General features: G+C 37.3%; 1 protein-coding gene across 1 annotated transcript in view; it reads right to left on the bottom strand.

Annotated features, from left to right (window-relative positions):
- Window positions 1-11,013, bottom strand: part of LIN7A (lin-7 homolog A (C. elegans)) — a 165,688-nt gene that overhangs the window by 49,610 nt on the left and 105,065 nt on the right. Inside the window, exons 6-7 of the mRNA XM_010832077.1 lie at window positions 8,795-8,866; window positions 6,025-6,234 (exon numbers count right to left, since the gene is read on the bottom strand). Coding sequence (XP_010830379.1) covers window positions 6,025-6,234; window positions 8,795-8,866 — 282 coding nt within the window. The remainder of the gene's footprint in view (window positions 1-6,024; window positions 6,235-8,794; window positions 8,867-11,013) is intronic.

Below are 11,013 nucleotides of genomic sequence, written 5' to 3' on the forward strand. Positions count from 1 at the left end.
TTTCACAGCATCATCTTTCAGGATTTGAAATAGCTCCACTGGAATTCCATCACCTCCACTAGCTTTGTTCATAGTGATGCTTCCTAAGGCCCACTTGACATCACATTCTAGGATGTCTGGCTTTAGGTCAGTGATCACACCATCGTGATTATCTGGGTCATGAAGATCTTTTTTGTACAGTTCTCTGTGTATTCTTGCCATCTCTTCTTAGTATCTTCTGCTTCTGTTAGGTCCATACCATTTCTGTCCTTTATTGAGCCCATCTTTGCATGAAATGTTCCCTTGGTATCTCTAATTTTCTTGAAGAGATCTCTAGTCTTTCCCATTTTGATGTTTTCCTCTATTTCTTTGCATTGATCACTGAGGAAGGCTTTCTTATCTCTTCTTGCTATTCTTTGGAACTCTGCATTCAGATGCTTATATCTTTCCTTTTCTCCTTTGCTTTTTGCTTCTCTTCTTTTCACAGCTATTTGTGAGGCCTCCCCAGACAGCCATTTTGCTTTTTTGCATTTCTTTTCTATGGGAATGGTCTTGATCCCTGTCTCCTGTACAACTTCACGAACCTCATTCCATAGTTCATCAGGCACTCTATCTATCAAATCTAGGCCCTTAAATTTATTTCTCACTTCCACTGTATAATCATAAGGGATTTGATTTAGGTCATACCTGAATGGTCTAGTGGTTTCCCTACTTTCTTCAATTTAAGTCTGAATTTGGCAATAAGGAGTTCATGATCTGAGCCACAGTCAGCTCCTGGTCTTGTTTTGGTTGACTGTATAGAGCTTCTCCATCTTTGGCTGCAAAGAATATAATCAATCTGATTTCAGTGTTGACCATCTGGTGATGTCCATGTGTAGAGTCTTCTCTTGAGTTGTTGGAAGAGGGTGTTTGCTATGACCAGTGCATTTTCCTGGCAAAACTCTATTAGTCTTTGCCCTGCTTCATTCTGTATTCCAAGGCCAAATTTGCCTGTTACCCCAGGTGTTTCTTGACTTCCTACTTTTGCATTCCAGTCCCCTATAATGAAAAGGACATCTTTTTTGGGTGTTAGTTCTAAAAGGTCTTGTAGGTCTTCATAGAACCGTTCAACTTCAGCTTCTTCAGCGTTACTGCTTGGGGCATAGACTTGGATTACTGATATCATGATAAAAAAAAGTAGTTGTTCAGTCATGTCCAACTCTTGCAACTCCTTGGACTGTAGCCTCCTCTGTCTATGGAATTCTCTAGGTAAGAACAGTGGAGTGGGTATCCAGATCAAACCCAGGTCTCCTGCACTTCAGGAGGATCCTTACCATCTGAGCCACCACAGAAGCCCAGATAATCATGATATATCCTTCCTAAATACAGGTAGAGCATAAATACAAACATACATAATTAATACATCTTTTCAGGTGTCTTTTCAGATGTTAAAAGGTCCATGCAGCAATTTCCTTACTTTTTAAGTAGGACAGTAGGAAATTTTCTCCAGAAGACTTATACTGAAGTAGTAAGGTTTGCTTCATCTATTCAAATCACTCTTACAGAATTTGTTCTCAGTTTAGGATGGTATGTTCTAAAAATATCCCATATTAATTTTCCCAAATGGTACTTTATTTTAAAGTGTAAATTGATCATTTGCTAACATTTTCTCTTTTGTGGTCCTTCCATTACAGAACAATTTTTTTTTCCCATTAAATACTGCTATCTGCCTGGAATTATTTATATTGAGAAGACTTGTGGATTCAGTGTTAGCAGCCCAGGGTTATTGCATTGGATTAACTACTTTGGCTGACAATTGGAAACCCACTGGGTCATGAAATTTCTCACTTACAGAATGAAAACTACCTTTCGATGAATACCTGATAAATACTAGGTGCTGTTAAAATGTATATAACTTACCTTTAGGTACTTTAAAATAGGTAGTTTATAATGCATAGTTTGATTTTATAGATATGCAATATTTTACATTACAAATTGAGAAGCCTAAATCAGTCTAGGTGGTCAGCAAACAGTACATCAGAGAGGTACTCCAGAGGCTGGTCGCACTACAAAAGCTTCTGTTATACCCATCTTAAGGATGTTTTGTTTATTAGCAACAGTTTGTCAGAAATGGATTCTTACTGGCAAAATTAGTGACTTATGAATTAGCATGATAAATGGAACTTAATCAACAAAATTAAAGGTTTTAATTATAAGTGGAATACTAAAGATTCTGGAGATATTTCCCACCTTTGCATGACCAGGTTGCAAAAATCGTAAGGAGGCTCACAGCTTGCACCAAAAGATTAGTGGTGTAAGTTTGATCACTAAAGCTTCTTATTTCCAACTGCCAGTTTAATAGAATTTCTGATGCTGACTATAACAAAAATCTTGGCTCTGGCATGTTGTTTCATCTGCCTCAAATAAACCCTTTTTTCAAGGTTTCAAGGTTTCAGGGTTTGAAACATCTGAATGGACCAAACTAGGATGTTATCAAACTTAACAGAAGAGGTTGTATGAGTCTATTAATGCCTTTTTGCTAATAAATGTTTGCTAAAATATGCTTTTATGGACAGCAGACTTTGCTTTAAAAGTTACATAACTAGCATTAGCAATATCATAGGGGGACTGCTAACTCTCTTCAAGTTTCTTCACTAACCACACTTACACACTTAATTTGTGTGTGACCAAATTATCATAGGATAGTTCTCAACAGACATTTTGCCTCATTTTAATTTTCATTCAACCTCTTAAAATTAGTCCCTGCTCGCCTTATTCAGATTAGGAAATTCAGTTTAGGGGTTATTAATCCATTAACTAAATCCTTTTCTACTGACTGGAAGAGGTCAATCTTCGTACTTGAATGTTTTAACCATCGGACAATTGCACTCACCTCCCATGCTAGTAAGGTCATCCTTAAAATCTTGTGTGCTAGGTTTCCGCATTACATGAACCAAGAACTTCCAGATGCCCAAGCTGGGTTTCAAAAAGGCAGAAGAACCAGAGATCAAATTGCCAACATTTGTTGGATCATAGAAAAACCAAGGGAATTCCAGAAAAACATCTACCTCTGTTTCATCGACTATGCTGAAGCCTTTGACTGTGGATCATAACAAACTGCGGAAAGCTCTTAAAGAGATGGGAATACCAGACCATCTTACCTGTCTCCTGAGAAACCTGTATGTGAGTTAAGAAGCAACAGTTAGAACTCTGTATGGAACAACTGATTGGCTCAGGACTGAGAAGGGAGCACGGCAGGCCTGCCTGCTGTCACCCTGTTTATTTAACCTACACATTGAGCTTCCCTGGTGGCTCAGACTGCAATATAGGATACCTGGGTTCAATCCCTGGGTCGGGAATATCCCCTGGAGAAGGGAATGGCAATCCACTCCACTATTCTTGACTGGAGAATTCCATGAACATAGGAGCCTGGCGGGCTACAGTCCATGGGCTTGTAAAGAGTTGGGCACAACTGAGCGAAGTCATGAGAAATGCTAGCCTGGATGAGTCACAAGCTGGAATCAAGATAGGCAGGAGAAACATCAACAACCTTAGATATGCAGATCATAGCACTCTAATGGCATAAAGCGAAGAGGAACTAAAGAGCCTCTTGATGAGGGTGAAGGAGGAGAGTGAAAGAGCTGGCTTAAAACTAAATATTAGAAAAACTAAGATCATGGCATCTGGCCCCATTACTTCATGGCAAATAGAAGGGGAAAAGGTAGAAGTAGTGACAGATTTCCTATCTGGGGGCTCTAAAATCACTGCAGATGGTGACTGCAGCCATGAAATTAGAAAACGACCGCTTCTCAGCAGGAAAGCTACGACAAACTTAGACAGTGTGCTCTGTATAGTCAAGGCTATGGTCTTCCCAGTAGTAATGTAAGGTTGTGAGAGCTGGACTGTAAAGAAGGCAGAGTGCCATAGAATTGATGATTTCAAACTAGGAAGGCTCATGAGGGTTCCTTGGACAGCAAGGGAAATCAACTCTGAATATTCATTGGAAGGACTGATGCTGAAGTTGAAGCTCCAGTATTTTGGTTACCTGATGCAAACAGCCAACTCACTGGAAAAGTCCCTGATGCTGGGAAAGACTGAAAGCAGAAGAGGATGTCAGAGAAAGAGATGACTGGATGGCATCACCAATGCAATGGACATGAACTTGGGCAAACTCTGGGAGATGGTGAGGGCCAGGGAGGCCTGGCATGGTGCAGTCCATGGGGTCGCAAAGAGTTGGACATGATTGGGTGACTGAACAACAACAACAATCTATCAAATCCATGGATATTGAGTGGTAGAGTCTGATGTGTCTGATTCCATTGCGCCTGCAATCTGCCAGATAAAGTCCCAGATCATTGCAAGGAATAGCGGAGTGATTATTAAATGCCAACAGCTCTGTTCCCTACAAACTTATGGGTTAAACAAAGGTTCTTTTGCCCTTTTGACAGATAGCTTAAATGAAGTCAACTAAATATTGATTTAATATAAATTTTCTGTAGCTTCACATAAATACACTTACTATGAATATATTTTTGGTTCTTTTAAAAATATATATCTTTTAAAAATATTTTTATATATATTTTTTATATATTTAAAAAAAAATATCTTCCTTTGATCTACCCAATACATAAGAGAAATCATAAATTCACACAGTGAGGCACAGATTACTTTGTGACATAATTGTATGACCTAGCTTTAGAGTCCTCCCCTAGAAAACTTAACTATGAAATTATCAGTTGAAACATGCTTTGAAAAAGTCCTAGTTATCTAAAGGTTAATAAAAAAGCTCATTTTAAAGCATTGTTGCATAGAAAAAAGTAAATGAAATGGTAATTTTAGAATTGGAATGCTGAAGGGTTATAAAATATTCATGGATTGGTGATTTTGATGTACATGAGAGATCTGCAGAGTTGAATAATTTGGGGTTCTATAAAACTACTAGTCACGCCAAAAAAATGCAAGATATAAATACAGAAGAATTTATTCCATGGCTATAAACAAAATATCACATTTCAAATGCATTTATTTTGGATATTATGTCCTTAGCAGAAATCACTATACCACAAAGAACACAAATCTAATTTATTTTTTTAAACCTTAAGTTCTTAGAAGACAGATCCAAGGTGAAAAGAAAAGTAAGCTTTGATATGTTTCTATTCATACTTCTGAAATTTTTGCTTTTGGGTTATTATTTTTGATTTAAGTAGAAGGGAAGAATTATGCATTTCACATGAAGCCATTTCATTAACAACTCATTATTACATGTAAAGGTAATGGCATCCAAAGAATTTGAGACTGTGAAAAAATATATGTTCATACTTTTCACTTCATGTGAAAACTAAGATAAATATAATGAATAGATACTCCCCCCCTTTTTTTTTTCAGGAAAGGGGCTAATATATTTTTATTTTACTGTAGCTGTTTACTTGGCTTAAAGAATTACCTGTGCATTAGCCTTTTCCATGTGTGTTATTATTATACATATTAAAGGCATCCTTCTTCTATAATTAAAATGAAAAATAAATAGGGTAAAAGTTCTAGCTTTATTTTTTAAATGTGTATATTTGCCTACAGTAACTTTGAATAACTCAATGGACATGAATTTGAGCAAACTCTGAGATTAAAGATGAATTTGAGGAAATTCATTCATATCTCTGATGAAGGATAGGAGAGTCTGGTATGCTGCAGTCCATGGAGTTGCAAAAGAGTCAGACACAACTCAGTGACTGAATAACAACAAACTTTGAATAAAAGTAACTTGAAATTATGTTCTTTTAAGTATTAATTCAATGAGAGTATTATGTGGGGAAAATTCTACTAGCTGGAATAATATCTTGGGATGATTTTCCCAGGAGGTCCTCTTTATTATCCCTGAACAAGACAAAATGGTAAATCAAAGCTATAAAATTATCTCTTTTGTAGGTTTGATATCCATCAATGCTTAGGAAGTTGTTTGGACACAATATAAAGATTTGCTCTAGGATTTCAATACCGATTCAATAACAGCGATGGGGGAGGGGAGGATGTACTCAGAGTGAAAAACCTCTGATTATGTTATGAACATACCACTCCATTCACTGATAGCAGCTGGTCTCCTCTCTTGAGGCCTCCGTGTCTTTCAGCCACCCCTCCAGGAATGATGCGAGAGATATAAATGGGAGAATTTTGCTCCTTTCCTCCCATCACGTTAAAACCAAGGCCTTCATCTGTCTTTGGCAGTTCGACTACCCGAGGGTGGGAATGGCCTTCACTAGCTGCAAAAGCTGCAACTGTAGCCTGAAAGAAAAGATGATCATTTGGTGATAAAACGAGGGAAATAAGGCTATTCACACGATTTGCAGTGCGTAGACCGGGCAACTCCTCCTATTTTATAGCATTCTCCTGTGAAAGAAAGAATACAAAAGGGATGGAGGGGGCTTTCTTCATTTGCTGCTGCTGCTGCTAAGTCGCTTCAGTCGTGTCCGACTCTGTGCGACCCCACAGACGGCAGCCCACTAGGCTCCTCCATCCATGGGATTTTCCAGGCAAGAGTACTGGAGTGGGGTCCTTTATAATTCCTTTCTTTGGCAAAGCTCAGCCCAACTATTTCCACCGTTCTACATCTTACCCATTATGACAAAGTTTTCCCTTTTTCATAAAAATCTTTCCCAGAGGTCTTGGTTAGATGCAATTCTTCCTATCCTTGGATTCCAAATAGCTTTGGTGCATATAATGCCTACATACAGTACATAAACTACAATTATTGCATATATTATATACGTGCTGATCACCAGCACCTTAAGGGCTGAGACTGTGGCTTCCACTTTTTTGTATTACACAGTCTAACTTGGTGCTTGTGCATACATGAAGTAGCTTCAATTGTGTCTGACTCTGTGACCCTATGGACACACATGGGGTCAACACATGGGGTTCTCTAGGCAAGAATACCGGAGTGGATTGCCATGCCCTCCTCCAGAGAATCTTCCTGATCCAGGGATCGAACCTGCATCTCTTATGTCTCCTGAATTGGTGGCCGGTTCCTTTACCACTAGCGACACCTGATAAATGTTCATAAATAATAACTCAATACACCAAGGAGCACTGTAACCACTGGCTTAACAAATTTACTACTTTTTTCCTAAATTGAAAATGCCTAAAAGAAAAAAAGCTAAAACAAAATAATAGATTCAAACAGATTATAATTATTCCACATCAGTATTCCATATTATTATGAGAGGTCCTCTTATCTGGCACAGGTTTTTTTCCCCTTATATTTAAAATTGATATTTCAACTACTCTAGCAATGTAGGTAAAATGAGAAGTCCATGGTTTTATACCTAGATGTACAAAATACAATTTAATATGGACATACGTTTATTTTAAAACTCATATATATTAGTTTTAAAAAATAAGTTAAAGAAATAACTTACCATTAGTTTTCACCCCCTCCCTTCCATTGAAATAAAGTAAGAATATTGCCTGCTTCTTATTTTCCACCTCCAGTAACCTGCCTTAACCACAGCTGGTTAGATGTCTATTATAAAGCGATTTACTCAACACTGTGAAAATACTGATTCCCAAAAACTGTACATTCTTTTTCACACACAGCATTAACACATCAACTTAGCATTATGCTACTGTCTGCATTTAGTGAAAGATAGTGAATGAAATGGAAATAATGGCTTGTTTTTAGCTACATGCATTTGCTCATGCAAACCCTGTTGTCATGCATAGGTTTTAATGGCTGACATGGATGCAATGCAGACAGCCCAGAAACAACCAGAAAATATTGTGCTATTGCAACATTATGCTGCTATCCTGCTGTTCTACATGAATAAGAAATGAGAATGGTAAAAAACTACATAATTCACTTTCCCCTTAATTAAACCATGTAGGGATCATTTTTCTGTGTGTGTTTCACTTCAGTACAAGCAAAGCATGATGTAATGATAATAATACCCTTTTTGTGCCTGGGTTAAAAAAAATTAAAAAACAAAAACGAAAAAATAGTCACAAGTCTACAGTATTCAGTTACAGAATGAAAACTTAAAAGTCAGGAGAGAAACCAAGTAAGAGGTGATGTAACACAAAAGAATTAAATGGAAAATTCTGATTATTTCCAACAGTTATTTCTTATATATTATTAGAAAGAGAAAAGCTTTTAAAAAGCAAATGTATATCTACTATAACATTTCTGCACTTATAAAATAAGAACTGCAGTAGTAATTTTAGGTTAAAACTGTTATTTCCTATGGTCTATTTTCCATATAATCTCATGATCCTACTGCTGTAACATTTTCATTCATAGGGTCTCTGCAATCTCTGGATTGGAGTTTTTCAAGAGCAAATGTAGTCTCTACCACAACAGCCGACAAGCCTTCCCTTTAGGTCAATATCATATTCGTTCAGCTGCTCTGCTGAGTAGTACATGGAAAAATCCTCCATCAGTGGGTATCAGGTGAGTTCTTGCCATGTCTAGCTTGAGTCAAACCTTTAGACTTGTGCAAATAAATTTCCATGCATTGAATAGTGAACAGGTTCTTTTGGATCAGAAGAATGTGTCAGAAAACCAAGAAGTATTTCATACGATGAACCAGTAGATTTGCTTGTGCCAAATGAACATTTAGTGAGTTTAATGAAGTCATTCTCCTTTCTTAAGCTACAGAAGCAGCAGAAACGTTCAATTTTTCCATTAGGATTTTTACCTGGGAAGTAGTACTGGTTCTAGACTCTGGGCTGCCACTGATGTCTAAATTCTCTTACAGTGTACACACGAGAATACCTGAAACACACACGCGCACAATCAATTACTAGATCACTGGGGTTAAGTATATTTTTAAAGTTACTCAAGTCTTACCTTTGCTGTGGCCCTGGCACGGAATTCGGGACAGCCATTAACAGTTATCGTTTCATGCATATATTGATACACCTAAAATGTTCACATAAAAAAAGAATGTGTAAGAACATTAAGAATATCAATTCTTTCATTGCAGATAGGACAATAAATTTTCATTGCTAAGACAGAAGTTCCCTATCACAAAGTGAAACAGGTCTGGATCAATTATCCTGATGATTTGATCTAAAAATCCCTCCTATTTTTTTGGATGGGTTGGAGGAGGTTGCTGTAGAAAAGATAAGGCAATCATTTTTATTCAGAAGTTTTAAATTTGGCATTCCTTGTTTATCAAGTAATAAAACTTCTATATCTGGTTTTATTAAAAAAACCCTTTGGTAAAAATGTTTACCATTATTTACAGTTCTAGCTCTCAAATATGTAATAAAAATGATGTATATAGTTATTTCCTGAATCTAGGTGATACTTTAAAAACAGTTTTCAAAATTCCACAACACTGAGATGACAATATCTTTTCCTTGAACACTGGAAGGTATGCATGTTGGAATGTGTTGCTGATACACAGTCATAATTTGGAACTACAGAGATTCAAGAGCAAAGACAAGTAAAGTGAGAGATTCTCGGAACTGGTATACAGAACAACATATCCACTACAGGTTCATGTTAACACTTAGGTGAAACGGAAAGAATGGAGGGTAAAATCTGAGTCTAGAATGATGTTACAGTAAGCATACAGGTTTTGCTGACTAGTGGACCTGTGTTTGAGCCTTTTAATATAATTTGGGAACTATGAGGTCTTGGTTGAACCACTTTACCACTTGGATTCTTTTTGTCCATCTGAAATATGAGTAAATAATAATTATTTTGTATGGATCCTTTTACTGAAGTAACACTCTCAGAACGCCAACCCCAACAGGTTACTTCCTAGAAAGAACATATTATTACTAAGTATGATTCTAGACACAACTATATGAGATGGCTGGATGGCATCACTGACTCGATGGACGTTAGTCTGAGTGAACTCCGGGAGTTGGTGATGGACAGGGAGGCCTGGTGTGCTGCGATTCATGGGGTCACAAAGAGTCAGACACGACTGAGTGACTGAACTGAACTGAACTGAGACACAACTATAGAGACTGTTGAAACATAACAGAAATATTGTTATATTTTTCCTCTAAACTACCAAGGATGGGGTTAGGAAATCAGTTGCTAAAATATATTGCTTAATTTTAAATAAACTGAAGTGTAGAAGATAACTTTTAAAGGACAGTTTGAAGAAGATGTTTTGAAAAATAACATGATTAAATATGCTTGATTATATGCTCATTTTGAAGATTTAAATAATAAATCTTCCCATGGTGGGAACTGATCATGCATGCTACATCAAGCCTCTCATTTAAGTTGCTAAAGTAAGAGTCCTATCTTTCTCTTACTCTCAGCTTAGGTCTGTTCCTGGATTCAGTGTCCTCAAAGTGGCACCTCCCTCTTCCCATGGTGGTTCAGATAGTAAAGAATCTGCCTGTGAAGCAGGAGACCCGAGTTTGATCCCTGTGTCGGGAAGATCCCCTGGAGAAGGAAATGGCAACCCACTCCAGTATTATTGCCTGGCAAATCCCATGGACAGAGGAGCCTGGCAGGCTACAGTCCATGGAGTTGCAAAGAGTTGGATATGACTGAGCGACTAAGCACAGTACAGCAAACCACAAAGGTAAAAGTCCATTTGGTATTATACTGGAATATATTTCAGGAGTGACCCATAAGCTATACCAATAAAAGATAAAATAGGAAAATTTAAATTGAAGATTTCTTTTCTTTTCTATTAATCATACTTTATATGCTTAAGTTAAAAGTTATTAAGGTCAATTCAAAAGTTGATCAATTCAACAACCATTCATTGAGTGTCTGGGACTAATTTCTTTTTTTTTTTTTTTTCTATTTAATTTTATTTTATTTCTAAACCTTACACAATTGTATCAGTTTTGCCAAATATCAAAATGAATCCACCACAGGTATACATGTGTTCCCCATCCTGAACCCTCCTCCCTCCTCCCTCCCCATACCATCCCTCTGGGTCGTCCCAGTGCACCAGCCCTAAGCATCCAGCATCGTGCATTGAACCTGGACTGGCATCTCGTTTCATACATGACATTTCACATGTTTCAATGCCATTCTCCCAAATCTTCCCACCCTCTCCCTCTCCCACAGAGTCCATAAGACTGTTC

The sequence above is a fragment of the Bison bison genome, unplaced genomic scaffold, assembly GCF_000754665.1.
Source record: "Bison bison bison isolate TAMUID 2011002044 unplaced genomic scaffold, Bison_UMD1.0 scf7180017864535, whole genome shotgun sequence".
Taxonomy (NCBI): Eukaryota; Metazoa; Chordata; class Mammalia; order Artiodactyla; family Bovidae; genus Bison; species Bison bison.